The 26805-nt window shown below is 36.3% G+C and overlaps 1 protein-coding gene across 1 annotated transcript in view; it reads right to left on the bottom strand.

The window, feature by feature from the left end:
- The window catches only part of LOC149799658 (GRIP1-associated protein 1-like), a 97138-nt gene that overhangs the window by 22221 nt on the left and 48112 nt on the right, over positions 1–26805 (bottom strand). Inside the window, exons 17-22 of the mRNA XM_089959016.1 lie at positions 22572–22718; positions 18737–18850; positions 15122–15265; positions 12101–12175; positions 2550–2606; positions 1559–1658 (exon numbers count right to left, since the gene is read on the bottom strand). Of these exons, the coding sequence (XP_089815142.1) occupies positions 1559–1658; positions 2550–2606; positions 12101–12175; positions 15122–15265; positions 18737–18850; positions 22572–22718 (637 nt within the window). The remainder of the gene's footprint in view (positions 1–1558; positions 1659–2549; positions 2607–12100; positions 12176–15121; positions 15266–18736; positions 18851–22571; positions 22719–26805) is intronic.

Below are 26805 nucleotides of genomic sequence, written 5' to 3'. Positions count from 1 at the left end.
ACAAATATATAGTATCAATGTGTGTTTTATTTGGATTTTGAACATAGCTTTAACAGTTTTTCCACCACCATTTTAGGGTTACAAAAAGCCAATTTCTCTATAAATGTCACCTTCTAGTAGTGCTATCTGATGCAAATTCCAAGAATTCATCCTCACTGTCAAATAAATTTCTGAAATCCTCCATCATTGTCTAGACAATTTTCATGGTCTAGTCATCATAAATATCATCCATTTCTTTAATTTCACTGTCTTATGCAGTTGTTTAAGTAGACAATGAGCTTGGGCTCTCTAACACTTTGATCATACAGTCTGTGAAATCTATTAAAGGTTGTAACTGAACACTTGTCAATTGTGTGGCTAGATCAAAGGAAGTTCAAATAACCACCCTCTATTACCTGGCACTAAGCAAGTATCAAACCTGCTGCTCAAAGGTTGTCACATGGGAAAATAAAGAGCGTGATGCCTTTACATGCTGAAAAGGAGCAAGGTCAAACATTCACTGGAAGATGTAGAACCTATTTGACACCAACCATGTACATATAATAAATTCATGGCTTGGTCACAAGGATTGTCAAGTTGAAGACAAATGAGTGAAGACTTTACAAACTACGGGCATACTGTGTCACGTACACTGACAGAAAACCTGGGAAATATCACTTGGGAATTAAAAATATAACTTGTGGATAAGAAAATATACAACTTAAATCAGAACTTTTACTGCATCAAACACAGTGTTTATACTGTAAGACACAAATATTAATACAAATACAGGTTGTTAGGACTTACTTGAAAATGGAAGCAATATACCCATGGTAATCAACACTGACAGACACGTCACTTTGCAGTGGGTAGTATTTAATTTATCCATAATATTTTTAAATCAAAATAACTGTAGATATAAGTCATTTATAATGAATACTGTCATGAAAATGGTAAACACAGTATATACAACATTTTTGGATGGAATAGTGGCACAGAAATGTAAGCGTCTTTGAATTCACAGTGTTTCTGTGTACTGCAAAAATCTCACATTTCCAACATTACCCTTTCATTATCTAATCTTTTTCATGTCACATTTATAAAATGACCTCTATTCTTCATGAATCAAATTATTTGTATAAAAGGTTGACTTATCAATACATATATAAGGTATTCTTCTGTTAAAAGAACAGGACTCCTTTCCAATTCATTAATTTAAAATACCAAAAACATTCATTCAAAATACATCAAACCACATGCATTAAATTCAAAATATTTTGTAAAAATAAAATTTGTGCACATTTCCAAACATTTTATTCACACTGGGTGCACAATAGTTTTAAAATATCCATATTTCCATGGAGTAAATTTCAACTATTTAATACTGTTTGCTAAGCTTGGTGAATACACCAAGATGAAATGAAGGTAATATATCAAATCAGTATTCTGATAACCTGTTAAGACAAAAGCACAAACTAAACTAAGCATCTACAATTTTTGTCACTGCTATTGGTGATGTCATAAATATAAATTTCTTTACATTTTTCTTCATATACTTCTCAAAATAATTACTCCTTACCTCTGGAATTCTTACTATCTGACAGCACTTCCTGTAATTTCTCTTGCAATTTTTCTGCCCTTTTCCGTTCTGCATGTAATTGCTTTTTCAGATCTTTTAGCTAGAAGAAAAAGCATTGACTGCTGTTCTATTAAAACATTCCCAAAGAAGGCAATATTAATATGATTACCCAGAGACGAAATTTATGTTTGTATCTTATTCATATGAACTCTTTGCGTTATTAGAGTAACCTGGCAAAGAGTTCTGAAATACTGTCTTCCCTGTATGTTTAAATGGAACAATCCTGATCAGCAAGGTAACAATTTATCTGCTAAAAATATCAATCTAAAATCTTACAAGTTACTGATAACTGTTTTGGCATCATACCAAACAATTTCTTTTTAAATAACCATGAAAATACATGTATAATCGCAACAGTGTACTTTGTGAGATTATGATCCTATATTTTGTAAAAATTAGCAAATGGCAAGAAACTTGTTTTTATATACATCCAGGATAATAACATGAAAAGTTTTTTATACAAAACATACATACTGTAAGGTCAAGATCTAATGAAGCCCATGGACAAAAAATGTATTATCATAACTGAATTTCATTTTAAACAGGAAAATAATAAATAAAACACAAGTGGTGACCTTCTTAGTAACATTCAATAATTTGCTACATCTGATCTGGTAATAAATAGTATTTAGAGTAATCAAAATCCAGCACACTAATTATGCAGAAAACTGAAGCCTAACTTATTCATAATTACCTACCCTGTATCCATGAATACAAATGCCAGTGAAGAGGAAAACAGCTAACAATATTAGGTACCACTTTTAGTGTACTCTTTATTTCCTTTTTGTGTTTCATCTATGTATTATCATCTCACTGTTTCTTCCCCCATCTTCCTAACTTTTTCTTTCTTCCTATCTCCTATTATTATTATCTTTTTATTTTTATGACAACTTATAACTCCACTGTGCACATTTCTCTCTCTACCTCTTACCACAGACTGGCCTTTCTTCTCATGCATTTTTTTGGCATATACACCATCTTTCACCTCCTGGAAAATTCAAAGAAGGACTTAAATAACAAAATGGATATATGGGCACCCAACATGGCACTAGTCTATCTACCTTATAATGATTTCATCTATGCATCTACAAAGCAAAACTTTTGAAGGAAACCCGACTATGGCATAATGGTCAGGGTCCACATCGTGTTATGAAACATATCCTGCAATCCTCAGACAAGTCAGTTAACTTAAGAAAATGTGTATCCTGTATGTTATACAGCTCTCCTACATTATAACGTGTCTCATTATAGCAGGATTCCAGATATAATGCAGTAGTCCTATTGACCCATGATGAAATTCATTCCAATGAATACCTATATGGGTTGAAAGGAAACAAGGTGAAACTTAGTCATATCTACATTTCCTTTTCAAAAGACCATCACTGAACAAAAATAAATAGTGCCTGCTATACCATGGTTCTGTATATTATGCTGTTCTCAATATATCACTGTCCCATACATATCATGGTCCTCAACATAATGTAGTTTGGGACATAATGCGGTGAGTGGTTATGGAGCCCAACTATTGCATGATAATGAGGGAAAGCTATATGAGGTAGGGGTAGGAGTGGGCACAAAATAATGGGCTTCAATGACATTTACTCATTTATATTGATAGATATTAAATGACAAATAGTGAACACAGTGATTATATCGTTATGAAATAGTTGATTTTATGCAGAAAGCCAGGTATTTTTACCATACATGTACATGAAAATTGGCAACTCTATAGCCTGACTTGTCCAAGTACACAGGTATTTCAAGGATATCTAAATTTTTGAGAAGATATATGAAAATATTTCATATGTGAAAAAAATTCCTTCCAAAACTGTTTCCATTTGACCAGTGAAATATTTCCATATATCTACTCCAAAAATATAGATTTTGTTTATTTTATATATTTCTTAATGGAAAAAAAAACATAGACTTGCACAGATTTTCTGCATTCTGTACAAATGCAATTAACAGCTGCATTACTAGATCAATAAAAAGAAGTTACAATTTACTATAATTTTTAAAACATGACATTTTAAAATATTTTTTGAACATACAGTGTATCATGCTTTGAATTGTGCATTTTGTCAAATAATGGCTATTTTTAACACATTCCATGTACAAACTGATACTGTTGGTGTGGGGTAATGTACAAATATCACATTGCAATTATATCTAACAGATGTCAGAGTTTAACATCTTTAAAGCCCCAATGCTACCATTTATCATAAATTTCACCATTCTTTGAATCTAACTAAAGTCTGGAAGGAAGGAAATGATTTGTAAGAAAAGTTATCTGACATAAACCATTTTTTTGAGATAATCAAGATTTTAGGTTTAAACAACATTCAAATATTCAGTTTAGAATTAAGAGTTGCCACCCCTTATTTCAGTCAAATGAAGTCACTCATAATTTCAATCTATTTTCCTGAGTGCTCCAAAAGTAGTGATGATGTGATACTTTCAACAAATTCAATTGACTAATCTAATAACATATGATGCATACACTAATTCAAGAAGAAATGAAGAGAGGCAGACAAGCTTTTTAAAGCACATCTCAGAATCTGAGAAGAAGTGTGCATTAGATAAAAATAAGATGAGTGAATAGTGATTATCAGCTGGGGTACTGGAATAACACAGTGAAGGGCAAACTTGGACAATCTGACTGAAATCAGCTGTTCCACAGATATCATCAGTCAACATTGGATTCATTCATACACGTGGAAATTGGTAGGGTATCTCAGTTCAAGTGAGAAATTACATGGCTCATAATGTAACAAAACTTCAACATAATCTTTTTTTAATGAAACCCAATGATGTTTAGTACCAATATCTTTCAAGATTCAGTGTTATTCAAATGATTTAGTTTATAAGACTTTTGCATGTAATAGTGACATTGGGTCTTTAATCAAAATATTTTAATAACTGTGAATATTTTGTGAGGATCTTCATTCTTTATCCTTTTCATTTCTACAATCAAACATGCGGTTCAGTAGCAAATACTACATTCAATTTTCAATTGTCATTTAATTCTGGTTTGCAAACAACACTAATCAACACCCAATGTATCCATCATTTTCAACCATGATTACTTAAAAAATGTTATTAATATACTCAATCACAAGTTTTTTCTCTTAAAAAATGTGTACCATTTGTCATATAGTATTACAGATATACAATACTATAAGAGTGATACATATCAACAGGTTATATAGTTCTGTCACTGACAGTTTCCATGATTCATGAATAAAAATTTAACGTTTTTGCTGTTTGGAGTATTTTTTGGCATTTCTTGTTGGCAACTCATTGATTGCATAAATATACACAAAAGGATCTACAAGTGATTGCATTTTAAGATAGGTACATCCTAATATGGAGGGAGAGAGGAAGGGAGGGAGGGAGGGAGAGAGAAAAAACAAGAAGAAAAATTAAATAGGCCTAAATATAGAAATACAGGTCTGAATAACATACACAAGAAAGACAGATTTCCTAAATGTGAAAAAAAAATCAAAGTGCACATGCTGAAAACTTTGGGATAATCTCTCTGTAAATTATTTTCCTATGTTCCTAATGCATTTTTAAAGTGTAATCAAAGTGCACATGCTGAAAACTTTGGGACAGTCTTGCTGTAAATCATTTTCTTATGTTCCTAATGCATTTTGAAAGTGTAATCAAAGTGCACATGCTAAAAACTTGGGGAGAGTCTTGCTGTAAATTAGTAAAATGTTCTCTATTGGATGTATGTACTTATGACATTGCATTTTACAGCACCTCACTACAATAGTGGCTATATGGTGCCAATTCATTCCACATGAATTTAGGAAGATAAACCCTTCTAAACATATGCAAACATTAAGTACAAGATAAAGTGTGCTTTAATGGAATAACAAATGCATAAAATGCATAAGACAGCACTAAATTAAGGATAAAATATAACCACAACTGCTTTAAGTGTAAAAATGTAATTTTTTAAAGTAAATTATGTAAATCGAACAACACTTATCCAATCACATTAATAGTAGGAATATAAGCTCACTAATACTTGAATCCATCCCTTCTAAAGATGAAAAAAATTGTTTCCATATTTATATAAAACAGAGACAAAGGGCAATAACCCTTGCATATTATCTCCCCTTCATACCACCGAGTGTAGCTTGTTTCAAGCTGAGCAATGGATCAATGAGTATGCTCACATGGCAGTAAGGATGGGAGGGTGTTAAAGTAATGTCATAACACTGCACAATATACACTAATAGACAAGTATTTTCACAGAAACATAATTTACTTAAAAATTTGCTTTCTCCTTTGAATATTTCTCCAATCACACTGCATTAGAATAATCATTAAGAGGAGAGGATGCTGAGCATCCGACCTCTACATCGGGTGTCCTTCTGGTGATGAGTAGCTGAAATGAAAGGTAACCCATTCTCCTAATGACACAAGCAACACAGTCCAGGATCCCAGGATCTGGGACTCTTATATATGGTTGAGAATGTGAAGTTGAGACCTTCTTACCAACTTAAATTTTCACTGGTGAATCCAACAAAGCTAACTGGATGTGTCAATTGATTCAGTTGGGTCTTGTGGCCATCTGTGCTACTGCCACTGGACCCACCAGATTCTAGGTTCCCTCTGTGGCACCAAATCTCTGAAATGAAGGCTTGTGAACATTGGCTCTGCCTACAGCCAACAGCTTCTATTATATCTCGGGTTGGAGCATTGCATCTGAATGCAAGGATTACAGAGATTGCTCAAAACTTCTGAGCAGTAAACTACGTGAGGTTACTCTGATCTGGTGAGACATCAGAGTACATGACCCACTTCAGCCAGGAATAAAGGGCAAGAAGCATGATATCCTGAGTTCTGGCAAACAGACATTACTCAAAAAATCAGAACAGTAAGCTACATCAGGCAACTCTGATCTGGTAAGATGCCATAGTACACCAGGTGTACAACCCACTTCAGATCCAAAAAAAGGGCTTAAAGGGTGATATTATGTGTTCCAGTTCACACTGAAAGGAAGAAGCATTTGCATGTGCCACAATATATGTGTGTGCTGCAAGTTAGTTCTTGAGAGCGTAAACAGGATCTTCCATGGCTGCTGTTCTTGACCCGACTACTGACTGTTTGACTAGCTACCAACAGACAGTAACCTATTTTGGACTACAAAGCCCAATGGTGTCATGAGAACCACCGAACCCTCCAATCTGAACTGATGGGAATTTGGGTCAACATAAAGGGATACACAGCTCCCTTAACCTGCATGCAGAAGCTAAAGCTATCAGGAAACATGGTCTATATGATAGTGACTTTAGCAACATGTAGGTTAGAAGTTCAAAGGGATTCAAAAAGAGCCATGTTAAAACCCAGGATAGGATCCTTTTAGAGACAAAAAGAGGAATACTGGTCAATGAGACCAATATAGTCTAACAGATCAGATAGATCTCCATCCCACCCAAAAACATGTTTGCCATGATGCCGGATTGTGTCCAATATCATGGGGTGGAAGCCTTTGTTAGTGATTAGGGCCCAACTGTTTCTCCTCAAAGTGCCAGAGAAAAGTCAGCTGAGGGATAGAGGCACACAGAGATTACTCTTGAGTGTCTCTCCACAACGGAAGGTTTGAATTGTTTGACTCACAAGGCTGTCCTGATAAGAGCCAAGCATGTAGAAAAAGAGGGCAGTCTGAGCAGAATTACCACCCATGACAGTTGATGCTGGAGAAGATTCAGGTTGTCCAGAATCTTCCTGGGTGTACTATTGCTAGAAAGAGTGGATCAGTGACCCAGGTCTTGTCCCATCAGAGAGGGGCTATCAGAATCATCTTGCCATTCTGACCCCGTAACGTCTGGGTTATTTTCAGTATCAGCACCGTGGGAGGGCAGGCAAAGGTCCATAACTCCTCACAAATGACTGACAGTGCATCCACGGCCCAATATTTTTGGGTCTGAAACTGGAAAGCTGAAGTTGGGTAGCTTTTGATTTCATCTCGTCATGAAGAGGCTGATCGTTGGATGCCCTTGAAGTACACAAATCCAAGTGAAGACCAACTGATGTAGGGATCATTCTGTTTAAAAGACATGACCCCCTCTGGACTGAATCTCAGCCAAGACAGTGAAGTTGCCATGAGTGCATCTGATTTGTATGTTGATACAGGGATTGTTGCACACAAATAGAAAAAGCCAAATAAGAACACACAAAGCGAAGTGATGTGGTGCTTCCATGTTTGAGGAGACAGGTTACCACCACAGAGATGTTTGACTGAATGAGGACCGTTATCGCCTCAGCAGCATCTTTTCAAAAATGAATGGTATTGATGACAGCCTTAATTTCTAGGATGTTGATGTGCAGAGGCCATTCCCCTGGCTCCATGGTGTTGTTGACTGTAGTCAAGGTCAGCAACTGGTCGCACCCCCAATAGTGTGCTGGCAAGGCCTGCAGAAAGAGACGCCCAAATGTGATCAAGTCCACTGCCATATAATAAACCAAGGAGTTGCAAGAACTCTCCCACTGAAATCCAAGTCCTGTTGGAAATGGACTTGATAAGTTCAATGACTCTGGTAACATCAACACAAGGGGTCGCACCAGATTCCAGTTCATTAAGAACTCCATACCCAAATGGATGGAAGATGGATGGAGGTCTGACTTTCCCAGTTCATTAAAAGACCTAGATAATCTAGAAGAGAGGGAAGGTTGTTCCTGCCTTGCAGTAGGATAGAGCATGTGTTTCTGTAGGATGCAGCCCAGGTACACTGATGTTGATGTAGAAGACATCAGCCAGAACAGGGAGATGACACAATCTGTAGTCTGAGTGAAAGCCCTGGTGCTGATGTTGAGGCCAAAGGGAAGAACAGTGAATTTTTATAAATGTTGTGATGGTAAGCAAAATGGAGAAACTAGCGAGAGATGGGGTGGATAGGGATGTGAAAGTATGTCTTTCAGATCGAGACTGATGGCATACTGACAGCATATTTGCCCTGTCTGATGGAGAGGTGGACTGACCTCCCTGTCTCCACCTTGAATTGGGTGAGGCGACTTCAGTCTATGGTGGGCCTAAACCTGCTGCCTGCATTCCCTAACAAGAAACAGCCTCGAGTAAAACGCTGGGGATTATGAAATTTACACAAGTTCCTGCTTTCAGTTGGTGTTTTTTGTGTGGACGACCGTACGTATATTCTGTGATAGAAATGCATCCATCTCCCAATCTGACAGTGTATTCATGAAGGGCAGAGAGGTGATTGTTGATAAACAAAACCCAAAGACCTTCAGAATGAGGTGAATCAGCCCCCCCCCCTCGCTTCTGTGGGAAGAGAGAGGTCCTGTGAGCTCAAAAATCAGTTTCATACTGCTACTGTATGATTGCAAGCTAGATGCATCCTAGGGATCAATGTTGGAGCACGTGTAACGAAGATGATCCCCTGTCTTGAGGTCGCTAAACATCCCTTAACACTGATGGGGACTGAGTGGTACAAATGCCCATGGCTTGAGAGTCAAGGTGGAGGAGCAGTTCCTGAGATGCCTGCCTCCAAAATTCCCCTATTCTTCCTCGAAAGCAGTGGTGACCCAAACAGGTTCATCCAGAAATGGTGGATATGTTAGGGTGGGAGCAATATGGATCACACACATGCTACACGTTGTATTAAGAGTAGACTGACCGAACCCATCAAAGAGTTGGCCATGGCATGGTAAGCAGCCCTGGTCAATGACTCTAGCAATTCTGGCCATTACCTCCCAAGCATGGCTGTTGCTGGGTGTCTGCAATGATACCCCTAACCAGCTCTGAGAGGTATGGAACAGATTTGTCTGCCCTAAAAAGTCAGACAAGCATACATGTGAACTGCTACTACATTCTTGTCAAGTGCAGAGAGATTGGTTCTGAAGGAATCTGTTGCCATAAGTCCATTTCTTCCAACTCAATGAGATCTACCAATTCTTTAGAACAGCGGTAAGGATGGAGGGATTCTGAAGTAGCCAACATCCAAAAAAAACAAAAGGTCCTTGATGGCAGTTTGAAAGCTAACATCAGTCCATACCAAGGTGGATTTGAGGAATTCCGCTGCACACACTGTGCATCGAGGCCTAAATGCATCTACTTGCAGCACTAGAGAAGACATACCAGGTGGTATGAAGACTCAATCACATCCTCAGTAAAACTTCACTAGCTCTGCCTTGTGGAAAAGCAGTGAAAATATGGAAGTCCAGCTGGTTTGCCAAGTGAATGGTCGGCCTGGAAGCTGGTGGTATAGGAGACAGTCAGGCTATCACTGGTACAGGTCGTTACAAAGGAATGGCTGGACAGACTGATTTCTCACTGAAATCTCCATCACAGAAAGAGCATGTCACTGACAGTAAGTTGGACACTAATATCCCCGTAAATCATATCTGGCTAGACCCCATGTTGGAATGGCTGGACGGATGGTGATAATTCATGTATAATATACATTAGAGCCAATGGATTGGGTGTGAACTGCATGGGGTCAGCTCGGATGCTGGCAGTATACAAAGGATCTGGCAATCACCAGAAATGGCCGCAACAAAGGCCTGGTTGAATAGACATAGTTCTCATTAAACTCTACAGTACAGTAATGATAAGATACCAATGGTGCGGCCAGACAGATGAATCTATCACTAAGATCCCCATATGAACTATCTGGCTGGACCATCTCAACAAAAAGGTTCCCATGCTGCTATGGCTGGACTGCTGGTGTCGGCTGGGTGGTCAGCAATATCAGGACGGCTGCTGACTGTTGGATGGCCAGTAATGATACAGAAGTATTAAGAGTTGAATTTAAAGGATCTGGCATGAACCCCATGCGCCCAGACTTACATGCCCAAAGGCCATGCTCTGACATGCAGAGAGATTTACGCCTCATGGACTGCCTAAAATTGGGGAATACTCCCCAATGTGCCAGGATCTTCAACAATGAACCGTAGGTTGTCTTCCTTAATTTATTCCTTCCTTCCATCCCTTCAATGCCAAAGGGACGATCTCTGTTGACGTGCATGTTATGCATAAAGTAAACATTCCTCCTGAAACAACACAAGAAGAATTAGCAAAGTAGTATGTGACTAACTAGCTAACTGCCAGTAAGTATATGAATAATTACCCTGACTTCCACTGACTATGCATTATAGATGCTGCATATCAGAAATAGTGTATACATTTTATAAACAAAACAGGAGTCATGGAGACTTCCATACTCTGAAGTTGCATATAGATCATTCAAACTGACATTCTGCTGAAATAATACAAAAAAACACAAACTAAAGCAGAAACTAGTAATGTGTTGAAATTATTAAGTCACTTAAACACTGTCAGAACTAACAGATCAGTGACACTGTTGTATCAGAAATCTATGACCCTGTTATAAACTTATGCACAATGCTTAGTTAATAATTAAACCATAATTCTATCAAAACAGTGTGAAAGAGGAATAAACTAACCATAATTATCAAGCAGCACAACAGAATTTTGCTAATAAGAGTTCTGTAACAGAGTAAGCAAACAATGTCAAAGGTACACTTACTCGTAATGACCTTGTATAAGGTCAACGATAGCATGGTGGGATGGTGATCTTACAAGACAAAGTCGCAACAAGTGACAAATCACTCAAAAATTGGCAGAAATTGTAAAATAAAGCATACAACCTACAGTATATCAATAAATCAGCATAATAAATCCAAAATGAACACTAAATGGGCCATTAGGAACACAATAAGGGCTGGACTGTCAGAGGCTATTGCACTACATATGCTCTGCACAGCAGCAAAGTTAAAAACTAGAAACACCTGGTGGTATCAAAGGATGGTTATGGGCAAGAGTTACTGCCCTTTGTCTACTTAAAAACAGGATAAGATGTTGTCTTTTAGCAGGCTAATGTTCCTAACGTTATGTGACTGAGGAACATATTCGAAAGATAAATATAAATTCTCAAATGCATTCATGTTCCATTCTTTTTTCAATTATCATTCATCTCTGTGTTCTGCATTTGTGCACCCTGATTTCATTTGTATTATCCTGCATTCTGTTTGGACTCATTCTGCATTCATGTTGCATTAGTCTGCATTCCATCTTTGTTTCAGTGGCAAAATTACCCATTTTCGGATATGTACGTAAAACATACATACCGGGACAGAAAGACAGATAGGAGATATACTAAAAATCCCAATTATCTAAAGCAATAATTACTATCTTAAAACATTGCATGCAGAAGGTCTGGAAATAAACATTAAACATTTTACAGGTTTTCAGTTGAGGTCAGTATGTTAGCAAAGAGATAATTAATGACACAACTGCATGGATAGATTTACAAAACAAAGACAAGTATAGAAGCATACATAATATCATTTGTCTAGATTTTTGTATAAATACTGCAAACTATTTCCCAGTAACTATATGAATTCCATGCATCCAGTAAGATACATAATGGAGTTTTTAAATCATATTTATAGGTTTAAGTCAAAATTAAAAGTGGTATAACAACTTACCTGTTCTAATTTCTTTATCTTTTCTGTCAATTCTTTAATCATGGCCTCTTGAGATTCTTCAAGTTTTTTACATTTCTATAAAGTATAAACATTTCAAATACTATTCCATGCATGTTTAACTCCATAATTTCAATTATTTTAATACAATACAAACTACATATCACTAAAGATTTATGTTTTAAGGAAGCGTCTGTGAGTATTCAATTTTCAACTTCCTCATTAAACCTATAAAACATGCATAATTAAAACAAAACTTTGATAAATCAAACATCAATCAGCTGAATGTTTGGCATTACTTTAATGACTTGCTAAGTCCTAGCACAGAGTTTTCTCCAGTCTGTAACACTCAAAAAACTTTGAACAGCCCCCGCCCCTTCTCAGGCTAACAACCCTCAAAACACTTCAAACTGCCCTCGCCCCTTCTCAGGCTAACAACCTTCAAACAGCCACGAGGACAAGGTATGGAGTAGGAATGACGAGACAATGGGGTGAATAAATGATTGCTCACATCAAGATAACTCCTCCTACATGCTCTGCCAAATCCCCTTCCTACCCAAAAGAAAGGATGAGTTTATATTAAAATAAGTGCATATTTTGTCTGAAAATAATCAGAGTATAATAACTGATCAACATATATGAATATTCTGATAAGGACTATATTATGTACTATGTTTTACAGTCATATGGTGAAAACTTGACTGCAGTTGCAGTCAGAAAATTCTGTCATATATCCATCTGTAAGACAAAAAGGGAATAACTCTTAAATTTGTACAAAGATTTATCAATATCAACATCTTTACATGAACATAAAAAAGACAAGTTGGATTCAAAATTCTAATTTATACTGCATTCGACTGAAGTAATTTGTCAAATGTGCATAATCAGGGCCATAACACGTACAAAGTCTCATGGAAATCCGTTGAAAAGTGTGAGACTAGTTGTATTCACAAAATTGTCTCATACACAACATACAGCTGCAAGACAAATTGGTTAAATCTCTGACGAAACTCAAATGAGCACAGTGATTTGTTGATATGTGCCTCTTTAGATAATAACTATAACATGTACCCAGTTCAACAGTAAGCCATCAAAACCATGTGACTTGCTGCATTTATGTGATTCTATCATACATTGCATTCATCTACAAGGGCAAAAATACAATAACTCTGACAAAAATTGTGGCAAAAAAGTGCTTTCTCAATATATGCATCTGATGATGATGATCCTAACATTTACCAAATACCATGGTGAGGCAGTGAAGCTACATTCACAAGATTCTTCCATATCCTTAACCCAACTGGAAGTATAAAAAAGCCAAAAAGCTAATATAAGATTAAATGCTCATGGTTGGGTATTAATCAAAGTTTACATTTTCACCTAATCACTCACTAATAATATTAAGTCACAAAATTCTTTATGTTAACTCTGTGAATAATGGTTACACAAAGTGAGAACAGGGGATCTCACTGAAAATGGATACAATTTTGGTTTTGAAAGATTGAAATGTGTTTAAAAAGCAGGAGCAACAAATGCTAAAACAACAGGTGCCAGACATACACTTAATGTTTAAAAAAAACAAAAAGGCAATAGCCAGGCAAAAACAAAGAGAAAAAAAAACACCTAGTGACAATGTTCTTCCCATTACTGCTATGACCAGCAATGATGTTCTACCATATCTATACTGATGACCCTTGGCTTGCCAAGATGGGGCCAGGTGTTCTGGCGCAGTGTGAAGAGGTTAATGAAAGAAAACCCAGAACTATCTAAAGTCACATATTTTGTTGATGAAATTTGCTGATCTGATGACAGAAAGGAGGAAAATTATTTATAAGGATTAAACAGTCCTGGCTGGTTATTATCAAAGTGTAAATTGTTACCTTTTAACAGTGGTGAAACATATTGTCCAAGCAAAAATGCATTAATTTATGAGGTGGGGGGCTTGTAAAGCCTGCCATAAGTATTATTTGGCTAAAGAAGTAAGTCTTGGAGTGCAGGAAGACTGTGCAACGACACTGTTTAAACTTCTGACTGCCAATTTTAACTGGAGCTGCAAATTTGATCTTATGTTGTGGGGTTGTGGGGCTTGTTATTATCCTGCTATCTGGAGTTGGTATAATAAACAAAGCATCACTTAAAGTATTGTGGAAACTGATTTGGAACCATAAGTATTTACTGATGTAAAAAACATCCAGATCAGTATCACATGACCATTTATATCCAACTGCACAGCACCAATATCGGTCAATTCATAACAACTGGAATAATTAACACTTACTACATTATGGAGCAATAATTTGTTGATATGCACATCTTCAGGTAATGACCATAATATTTATCAAGTTTCATCGCATATTCTCAAATTCTGCCTTAGATGATTCCTCACTGCAATTAAAACTCACCAAAAACAAGTTACATAAGTACCAGTTAATTATATAAGTACCAGTTAATTGTATAAGTTATTTTATCCTACAGAGAGGTTGATTCTTCAAACAACACTGGAAGCTCTGTTTTTTCATTTACCATATTTGCTGGCCTATAAGTCGATGCCGAATGAAATACGTTTTAACATTTTTTTTGTACTTTGGGAGAATATTTTTTGTACAAAAAATGATGTGTCATATGATAAGCGATTTGGATGACAAAATCCATATATAAGTCAATTCGGAGTATAAGATGAAGCTAAAATTTTCTGGTCAAAAAGTATCATCTTATAGGCCAGCAAATACAACATTCCCTTCTTGTAGCAATAACATGTCTTCACCAGAGTAACAAAAGAGTACAATCATGATGTTGTGTACAAAATACACTCACTTATAAGTCGAGTCAAACTGTATACAACAAAGATTTTGATCTGCCATAGCATAATGCACCTGCAGATCAAGGTCTATCTTGTTTGTTCTACAAATTACTTATAACAAACTGCATAGACACAGATCTGCAAGCACCTTATGCACCGGCAGATCTGGGTGTGTGCATTTTGAAGTTGGTTTCATCTTATAATTGAGTATATACAGTATATACCTGTATTTCTTCCATGTGAGATTTATTAAGATCATCCATTTCTTGAGTATGATTAGATGTAAGCTGAGATAACTCCTCATGATGCTCAGTCTGAAGACATGATATAGTGCTGTCCTTCTCATCTAGGGTCACATTCAGAGAATCCTGCATGAAAACTCAGACTGATAGAATATTTAAACTTTAGCAAATTTATGTAGACTGTACAACATATAACATATATTAAAGTAATTTCAATATGGTCCAATATCCGTAACTTGAGTTTTCTTAAAAAATGTCAGCTAATTAAATAATATACATGTAACAACAAAACATTATCAGGAAAGTTCTACTATTTTGGTTGTTGTTGTTGTTATTGTTGTTGTTGTAGGGTTTAACGCCATTTTTCAGCACATGATAGGCTATACATGGCGGCCAGTATTAATGGTGGAGGAAGAACCCGGGAAATCCTCGGAAAGAACCACCGACCCTCGAGAAGCTACTAGCAAACTTTCTCACATACCCACATTGGCCGAATCCAAGACTCGAACCTACACAGACAGAGGTGAGATGGCAGTGATCCGTAACGGCGAGCGCTTTAGACCACTTGGCCACTTGGGGCCCCCTACTATTTTGGTCAGGTACAGTTAAAATATAAAATTTATAGCAGCTGGTAGAAGATGTGGATCTTTAAACTTACCGACAGGACACCAAAGACAAAGGTTATTTTTATTACAAAGCAAGCTGACCTCGGAAGCTGACTTTGGATACTTTGAGGCCAGTTTTTCTGTTTTCTTTATTTATTTGTTTACAGGAGATCAATGCAAAGGTTATTTTATTGCAAAGCAAGCTAACCTTGGAAGTCAACTTTGGATTCTTTCTTTTTTTATATACAAAGATGTCCAAGATATGGAAGCTAACTTTGGTTCCTTTTCACTGGTATTCATGGGAATTTTGAAAATAAATTGAAACAATGTAACTATTCTTAAAGTGACACATTATTTCATGGATGGACATCAATGACCCAGCATCACTAAGATAAGTTGGAGAAAATGAAATCATTTGATGAATTTGTGAAGGTCAGAAGAGAAGCAGATGATTTTGCCAACAATATGATCATTAACATGGATGAAATTCTAGTGTACTTTGATCTCATTCCTGGATGGACTGACGATAAGATGGGGGGGGGGGGTCAAAAATGTGAGAGTTAACACAACTGATGCAGATTTTGTGAAAAAAATCTGACTTTAGTCATTGCAGTTTCCACTTCAGGTGATGTGTTCCCTCTACTGATAATTTTTCACTGTATCAGGAAGTTAAAGAAAAATATTCCTGCACCGAAAGAATGGACTGTACGTGTGCAGGAGATTAATTAATGAGATGATGATGCAGTGGATTAAAGAGTTCTATCTCAAGTACAGTTTTATATTTTTTTAAATAAAATTTCAGTTGGATTGCATTAACTGACACTTAATTTTCGAATGATTTGAAAGGCGTCCTACAACTTACAACTCGAAAAAAAGTGAGGGAAAAAAAAAATTACTTTCAAAATTAATTTATGGTATCCTAACAAATATGATGTCCCAACATATACAGTAAATACGATAAACCATAAATGCTTAAGCATGCACCAGCATACAAAGGACAGCCAATAAGACTGCTCAGGTAATGACAATATACATAATCTGAATTATGTACAGATGATAGCTTCCAGAGTGATACAAAACAGATCAAAAACTAATCCACTCATATCTCTAAAATTAAACAAGAATAAAATTAATGAAATAGCCCTCAATTTAACTTGATACAGAATTGATTTTCATTTCCTAAATAATAACAAGAAGAGGGGATTAAAATATAACAATTGCAAAAATGACTTTTTTTTAAACTTGAAAAATGACTTAAAAATCAATAGCAAGATCAATTGGTGCCAAAGATAATGTTGGCAATACACTAACTTCATCCAATGCACATTTTAGGATGTAAATGTTTTGCTGTTATGTTTATTGTGAAATAATGCTTTAGTGATGATGGAAATCAGGGTTTTTTTTATGCCAGTCTGTGTGCAATATGATTAGCAGAAGGTCAGCTAATTAAAGACAACAGTCCAATGGATAAAGCTTTATTCCTTATCATTGTTCCACAATGGAAAACATGATTACACACATGTAGGAATGTGACATGCAGTGTCCCACAAGGATTTCTCATATAGATACAAAAAGCTGGCCAAAGCCTGCATGTCGAGCCCACCTTTAAATTTCAAAATGAAATATAGGTCATATTAACCTTCCTTTGGTAAAAAGGAATTTGCACATACCAAAATACACTGACATATCAATCTAAATGACCAAGAGTACTAAGAAACTGACCAAAATGCAAACATTAAGCTTAATGAAGCTTGGATTCTAGGCCAAGCAAACTTTATGTTAATGATTTGGTACTTTACCCAACAAGATGCATCCAGAAACCAATTTGCATGACATAAGAAGCTGAGGTAGACCAAAAAAATAACTCTATGACCAACGTGCTTGAAAAACTGACCAAATTACTGAAGTATAACAAAAGAAAAAAACTATAATCTCTCACTGAATGGGTAAACACTTTGAAAAAAGGATAAACTCGCACCCTAAGGATAACCCATAAACCAACATAATAGGAGATAAAGTTAAGTGCATCCTTAAGTTTTATTCCAAATCTGAAGAGGATGGGTTAAAAAAATGGTATTGAAATAAAAATGAAGGAACAATACTTTAAGATTGAGGTTAATCCAGCATGTAGATGGATGCAGAGAGTATGTATGTCGGGAAGACAGATGTGCAAATGGAGATGCATAAAGACCCCAAACTGATAACTATGTCAAGCTTCCACCAAAGCAGGTTCAATAAAAAATATACCACACATGCTTCACAGTGAGAGGAAGCAGTCCAAATCACCTGCAATGAGTTGTTTCCCTTGCAGTGTCATATTCATGATTAAAATTGGTTGGTTTCACACACGTATGTGTGTGTGTGTGATTTGGATTTTTAATGTAGCTTTAACAATTTTTTAGTCATATCGCTACGATGTCTGCAGTGTGGCACTTTTAGTGATGTCTAGCACTGGGCATCATGCCGCAGACATGTGGCATGATGTCCCACCCAGTCACATTATCCTGACACCGGGCCGACCAGTCCTAACAATAACCTCTTAATGCCGAGCGCCAAGCGAGGCAGCTGTTAGTATCATTTCTGTAAGTCTTTGGTATGACTCGGCCGGAGATTCACACATGTAGACTGTGTTAAAGAACATCACTTATTCAACAGATACTCCAGGACTCTTAAAGTAACCTTACATTCAGTAATAAAATTTCTTAATAAACCCTCAAACTAAACAAAAATATTGTAAAAATGTTCATCTGATGTGGTATTTGTAATTATTTTCACTGCAAACACTTACTGCTTGTAAATTTAAAGAGAATTTCTGACAACTAAACTGATACAATACCACACAGATGAACATATTCTGTAACTGCAAGTACATTTATGTAAACTGCAATCTAATCATTAGATCTTTTATATGCCTTGAATCCTGTCATTTTAGAATTGCTATTTTATCGACATTTAGTATATGGTATTTTCACAGCCAAAACACAAGGATTACCTCTGTTTCATTCAGTCTTCTTTCCAACCAGCCATTCTTTTCCTCAAGGGAGGAAACTTTAGCCTGTAACTCTTCAACCACAGGTTTTAGCCTCTCTAACTCTGTTGACCTCTTCTGCAGAATTAAAAATAGCAATCTGAAGCACTTTGAAATTGATTTGAAATATTAAGTCATCCAAATAAGGAAATTTCTTCATTTCAGATAACTTAAAGTTCTGCTTAAAGAAAATTTGAACCCTTTTAGCTCATTTAAGAACAAAAGGCTTAAGTGGGATTGCGAGTGCTCACCTAGCTGACATCTGCTTAATAGCCAAAACATGATCAGCTGCTCAAGACATCAGGGTCTGTAGAAGGCTTTCTGTTGAAATTTCTTTTATTATATTCATTATATATGTTATGAAAACAATTTACTAAAGGCTGCTCTAATTTTGTCCTCTCATCCATCAACATCTTTGTTCGATAATCTTTATGCCAAGATGCTTGCTGTCAGCTTTAGTTCAGTACTGCTGAGAGTTCTTTTGCAATAAATTAACAAAAGGACTTTTTTATTTTTTATTATTTGTGGCCATATTTGACTGTGGATCAGCATCATTAATGATGTGAAAAGCATTTAAACTACAATGGATTCTTTTGGCCAAATTTGATCAAATTCTTCTGTGTGGTTTTTGAGAAGTCACTACAAGTTTCTTTGGAGGTGGGTTGTTTTTTAAGTGGCAGTCATATCTGACCTATAGGTGTCATTTGTACCAAACTGAATGGCCTTCTTGTCAGGATGATTTCTATCATACTTACTTTAATTCTGTTCAGCAGTTTGTGAGAATAATTCTTTTTTCTTTTTTAAGTAATGGTACCCATTATTTTCTGGGAGACCTGCATCATTTGGACAGATTTAAAGCCATCATGCTGGAACCTTTTGTCATCTTTATCAAATCTGTTCATTAGTTTTTATGAAGTTGTTTAAAGGTTTTTGCTTTAGTAACAGTGTTCACATTTATTGAAGGATTGGCATCATATTAAAAAACATGAAAGGTATTATGCCATAATGCTTTGCACCATATTCAGTAAAACTCTGTCAAATTTTAGGAATTTGTTTTAAGATTTCCTATTTATCGTACTGGTGGCTAAGTTTGATGCAAGACTGACATCATTTGTAAAAACGAAGAGGCTTTGATGCCAGGTGGCTTTCTTTCAAATTTTATTAACCTCTGTTTAGTGGTTTTGAGTTGTTTAAAGCTTTATCATCTTTTGGTAATAGCTGCCATATATGATGGCAGCTTGGCATAATTGGTACAAACCTGAAAGCCTTCATACCATGATGGTTTTTGCTAAATTCGGTCCAATTCTGTTTAGTGGTAATTGGGAAGTCGTTGTATTGTTTTTTTATTTTTTTTTTAACAATAGTGATATTTGATGACAAATCTGCATAATTTTACAGACTTGAAATGACTTCATGCCACAATGCTGTCAAAGGTCAAATTCTGGTGATAAGCAGTTCCTGAAAAGTTACTTGAAATGGATCTTCATCATTTGTACAAATATGAAAGACTTTCTGCTAGAATTCTTTGTGTTTAATCTTGTAAAATTCTGTTTAGCAATTGTTGTGAAGTAATCTGAAAGTTTTTATATTTTTAATAGCAGTTACTGTATTTGATGAAATAGGTGCATCAACTGTACATAATTAAGAAATTTTACATCTTGATGCTGTCAATTCTGGTCAAAATTATTATAGGATTAAATTATCATGGTTGGGTATTTATTGATGTGTAAATTTTACCTAATCACTCACAAAGTAAATAAAGTCCAAAGGTAAAAGTTACACATCGATAAATATCCAACCATGATCATTTAATCTTTATATTTCCAATTTACTTCCTTTCTAACATCAGATCAGCAGATTTAACCAACAAAACATTTACTTTTATGTACATCAAAGTTTTCTTTCATTAGTCTCTTAACTGCGATAGAATACATAGACCTATCTTTGCTGGCCAAGATCCATCGATTCTTTATACAATGATATGGGGTTGAATGTCATAGCGGGTCATGCCAGTGATATACTGTTATGATCATTATTTTAATATATAAAAAATGGTTGCTGCGGTCAAACTAGGAATATTCCTTTGTTTTGTTTTTTTAAATTACGCTTGCTAATAGCACGTGTTGTTATAGCAATGTCGTTATGTTCTACGCATTTCGATCTTTCAAAAGTAAAATAGTGTGCATTTTTAGTGACATCCCTTGGTTGACATATGACCCTGACCTTTAATAATCGCTGTTGTAACATGTTATCGTGGAGAAATGCAACAATTTCCAAAGATCGGCTTCTAAAGCCTGTCGTATGCTTTCTTCGTCAAAAGGGGTGAGTGTCAGAGTGCAGGAAGGTCTGTGCAATTACATTGTTTTAACTTCTAATGGTCGCTTTTAAGCTGTAGCCTGTCATTTTAGATTGGAAATCACAGGAGTGGGTGGGTGGGAGCTTGTTGTTATTATTATTATTAGGGTGTAAGGTGTTGATATAGATAAAACTTCACATCAAATGATCTGGTAAAAGGGAATCAAAAGTAGTCCGCAGAATTTATCAATGTGTAAAAAATTCCAGATCAATATCACATGATCGTTTACATCCAATCAAAGCGAAGAAAATGCAATCAATTTATAAAAATTGGAATTATATTTAGTTATCGTAAGAAGTTGTTGAAAGTTCATCTTTGTTTTTAGTAACAATGGCTAAATTTGTTAGCAGATCATCATAATTTGTACAGCCTGAAGGATAATTTTCCATGACACTCTTTCAAATTTGGTTTAAACTGGTTCAATGGTTTTTGCAAAGAAGTTGAAAATAACAATTGCAAACACATGATGGATTATGCATGATGCATGATGGACAATGCACAATGCATGACATAAAATTATGTTCACTTTGACCTGTGAGCTAACAAATACAAACCCTCAGAAGACAGTGCCCATCCAGTTGCAAACAACTTAACCTTAGCTATGCTATCACATTATGCGTGATCAGATCAGGGTCTACATTGTTTATTCTTAAGTTTTTTTTTGTGTGTGTGTGTGTGTGTGTGTGTGTGTGTGTGATTTGGATTTTTAATGTAGCTTTAGCAATATTTCAGTCATATCGCTACAATATATGCAGTGTGGCAGTTTATAGTGATGTCTAGCAATGGGACATCATGCCGCAGACATGTAGCATGATGTCCCACCCAGTCACATTATACTGACACCAGGCTGACCAGTCATAACACTAACCTCTTAATGCTGAGTGCCAAGCGAAGCAGCTGTTAGTACCATTTTTGTAAGCCTTTGGTATGACTTGGCCAGGGATCGAACCCATGACCTCCCACATCCGAGGCGTTCTAAGTTTGTATTTAAGCAAACAGCATAGACCCTGATTTGCTGGTCAATCATGTAAGAGCAAATGAAAAATTTAATCACCCTACTTATCTTTTGCCCTCTTCAAATGCTTTGTTTCGATGGTGCTCTGATAATCAACACAAACCATTATAAGCTGGCCGTGTTTTATACCCCGGTTGTGATTGTGTGATGTCAAATGTTAAGCCAAAATCTTTTCTATATCCTCTTTGGAGCAGTTAAAGAAATCAAGATAAGTTTGGGCAATATACAAGGCATTCTACTTGAACAATGAGTATTTTCACCTCTACATTGTTACAATGCTTCATCCAATACAACTGACCAAAGGTCAACTGAGTACTGACAACTGTTCTTCAACTTCTGCCCATGCTTTTTATATTGACATCACAGGAGTACTGAGATGGGGAAAAAATTACTGCAAAAAATGTACAAGTACCCAAATGAGTACTGACCTTCTCCTCTTCCAACTTTTGCTTGAGCATTTTGACCTCAGCATCATAGGAGTGCTCCATCTTGAGCATCTGTTCGCGATGAACATCACAATCCTTTTGGTATTTGATGGCAAGCTCATCCAACAGTGTTTTTCTCTTCTCCGCAACCTGAAACATTAATAAGGCCAATTTACAGAGTGAATTCAGAAGCTTTAAATACTTTAACACTGGGTCAGAGCTTGTCATAATAAGTAAAGAATAAATTAGCACCATATGCTTTACATGATCCACAAAGGTATAGACGTTCTTACATGTTAAATCACTCAATCCTTATACGTATTTTACACAGCAAACAACCTGTGCTCCAGATGATTGCAAATCATGAACAGCAAACAGTCTGATTTGCCACCCCATAATGCTGTAGCAGATCACAGATCATGAACAGCAAGCAACCTGATCTGCCATCATATAATGTTCTTGCAGATCACAGCTTGTGAACAGCTAGCTATCTGACCTGCAATCCCATAATAATATCTAGATTCCAAAGTAAGAACATCAAAGAAACTGATCAGCCATCCCATAATGATCCAGCAAATCATGGACTGTAAATAGCAAACAACCTGATCTGCCATTCCATAATGCTCTGAAGGAGAAAAGACCGCAAACAACAAAGAACCCGATCCGCCATCCCATAATGCTTTGGCAAATTTCAAACACCAAACCATCAGGCTGGACATCCTACAAAATGTAAATCAGACTCTGTGCTGCTACCATAACAATGTCAAGTCCTGGGACAGGAAAGAATAAAAATTGTGTCTCCCAAGACTTATATGGACAGAACAAATGTAATATTTTCAGTATCCGAATACTCAGAGACACAAAATTGGCAATATTAACCATTTGTCATACAGCAGTAACCAGTACTTGTTAAATTATGATGTCAATAAACAACTATAAACTACTAATTGGTTGTATGTTATTTATTTTGCATGTACATATTTTCTGATTTCTGCAACATTAAGTAAATTAAGACAAATAAAGACATCATAATTTGCAGGCCACTTAACGTTTACCAGAAGACCTGTACTATAGTGAACAGTACCTACACATCGCATATCGTGCTTAGCTTCACTTGTATCCTAGTTTATTCCTAAATATATTAGATGCAGATTTTGATTTATTCATGGTTTTTATCAAACCTCATTCTTTTAGCTATACATACATTGCTGTTTTATTTACTTTGTTTCATGCACTCGAGATTTACTGTTTTCAGTGATTTAAACAATCCAACAAAGTGATGTAATTTATATGAAAAGACATGTTTAATAAATATTTATAAATGTATTAGGCACATCACCAGCAAATTATTACCAAAAATGTCACATATTTATTTTAAAAAATTACCAAAATTGAGGTTAAAATTTTATATATAAAACAACTACAACATGATCAGTCCAATTAATTATGTACTCCACTTCCGACTTTGGCAGACTGGTTGTTTTGGCAGCTCCTCTTTTGTTTTCTGACAGAAATGCCAACCAATTAACTGTTTATGTAAAGAGGCAATGCCAGTACCCCATTGTTCTAATACATTATTCCTTTTAATCACCATGGACAGGATAAAATTAGCACAATTACTGTGGCTAAATAAACATGTACCACTTCATTATTATTGCAATCATTATAAATGGATTATTTTGGAAATTTCTTAATCATGCTTTAGAGAGATTACTGAAGTTTAGTACAGTGGTGCCTTTGATACAAAACCATGTACCTCATTCAGCACAAGTCAAAATCTTCAATGTACATCCAGTGGCACCATGATGTAAGCAATGTCACTATACAAGTCATGTGACCAATGAACCAAAACATTTTGTATTGTTTTAATACTTGTACCACATTTTATTGAGTTAGGTATTTAAATTTTCAAACTACAAAATTAATCACTGGTGACTTTTGACTATTTTAATGCAATAATGCATGAACTGACAATAGTCAACTAGAGCAAAACTTCAATACAAAACCTGATCATAATACCTTTTAAGAATAGATAGAATGTGGAGCAAGTTACATCGCCTTACCCCTTAAAAGGCCCATCTTCATTCCCACTAAAGGCATATGAGGCAGCTTTAACTCATGAGATATAACAATCCTGGAGTAGTGACTCCATATACCTTGATGCGGCTGACCAAGAACAAATTTTCCACTGCAGATCTCACAGAAACCACTGAGACATATCACTAAGAAACTGCCAAAGACCTGGAAATAATGTCTGTTGTGTTGCTGCTATAGGTCCCACAAGACAATCTGAGCCCTCTGGGATGAAAGATCTCAGAGGCCAAGCTAGAAAATGTTGTCTCTAATCTCCATCCCATGGTTAGTATAATATCAATTAAAGAACAGTTGCATTTGAATTCAATGCTGGTGGCAACTACTCAGGAGAGAATTTATAATAATAGTATTTAAATCTTGGATTAGTTCTCTGTATGCAGAGTGAATAATCCATCTTATCCAGGGCAATAAGGCTGAGCTGAAATATATCCCTCTTTCACTGGTAATAACAGACAAGGTCTCCCTCTTTGTACCAACTCAGCATCACATGAAGAGTCGAACCTAAAAGAGGTCACCACTAAAGACAGAATGCCATATGTGGAAGCCTGTTCTCAGTAATGAAAGTTGGGGTCATCTTGTGAAATCAAACCATCCTGATGGAACTGTAGATAGCTCAGGTCGACTGATAAGGCACACTGATCCTTCCTGCTATAGCTAGAATGGCCAGGTCCTATACAAGAACTGAACCAATGATACTCTAGACAGCGGTTCAAATGGTACATTATTCAACCCTGTCATAACCGATGGTAGATCCCCTTCTGGAAACAGGTCTAAAACCTTCAGTCATGACAGGTCAAAGGTCACCAGCTGGTCGGAGAGCTATCTGCCATATGCAGCAACAATTTTATCACTCATTCACTTTAAAAAGCAAGAGAGGAAAGTCAGCTATCTGGGATAATGATGCCTGAAGTAGACCTTGCTCAAACCACTGAGAAAATTATTCATTACTCATACACTTTCAAAGTGGTAGGCCTCCTCCCCCAAGTGATTCTCTCCACTACTTGTTCTGAGAGATGTTTGCCCTTAATGACTTGTTTGATATAATTTATATATGCATGTTCAACAGATCTGGGTTCAGATAAAGTCCTGGTGTCAAGGTTGTTTAAGCAGATGAGAAACAGCCATGATTTCCTTAAAATTCCCACTGCCCAATTGAACAAGTTACTTTTCATTGATTTTCCTCCTTTAGGGGAGCAATCAGGCCAAGATGGCACTCCAATTCCTTCTCTTTCTACAAGATCTTTGGGATCAAAAGTGTTGGACGATAACTGTAGGAGGTCATACCATTCCAATCATTGGAAAAAGTTTTCACTGCCCAAGTCTTTGGATCTGGATCTGGAGCGACAAAGGTTGGGAGTTTGTGTTCCACATTGTGTCAAATAGATCAATAAGTGGGTGATCCCAGCTTGTACAAATTTAACAAAATACCAAGGGGTGAAGCAATCAATCAGTTTAGATTAAGTGACTCTCGATGAGTCTGCTAATACATTTTGCCTGCCCATAATATGAAAGACTTGACTGAATTTTTTGTTGATGACACCACCTTAGAAAATCACATGCCAGGAGGCAGAAGTCTGGGGATCTGGTTGTCCCTCGCCTTCTCGTATAATTCAGCACAGTGGAGTCGTCAGACTGAATGGTGTGTCTTTCCATATAGCAGCTCCATCACATATGAAATGCTGTCACTACAGTATTCATCACTAGAATACTGATGTGTAAAATTCAGTCCTGAGGTCACAATCCACTGGCTTCTAGAAATGATGTTAGGGAGTGTGCATCCCAGCTTTCTGTGATGACATCTGTACAAAACTGTGATTCTCTGAGGATGGACATCCAAGGAAACACCTGGCATAAACCAAGCTTGGTTCTCCCATTTACTGAAATTGGTTTAGTTGTTCCTGCAGGCCAAGTTTTGGTCACCAATGGGACAACCAAATCCTTTGCAAGGGCTTTATAGGCCCAGGATACCAAGATACCACCATAAGGTGGAGACACAAATGGCAAGGAATTCTTGGCCTGAGATGTGATTCTTGTGAGGATTGAAGACTACATTGAGATCATTTCAAGACATGTTCTTGAGGAGGAGAGACCCTGGTACTTCTAAAGAAAGTTGGCCAGAAAGATGGAAATCACTGATGTGGAG

The sequence above is a fragment of the Sinohyriopsis cumingii genome, chromosome 5, assembly GCF_028554795.1.
Source record: "Sinohyriopsis cumingii isolate HCF-2022 chromosome 5, ASM2855479v2, whole genome shotgun sequence".
In the NCBI taxonomy this organism is placed as follows: Eukaryota; Metazoa; Mollusca; class Bivalvia; order Unionida; family Unionidae; genus Sinohyriopsis; species Sinohyriopsis cumingii.
This window is presented reverse-complemented; position numbering and strand designations above follow the sequence as displayed.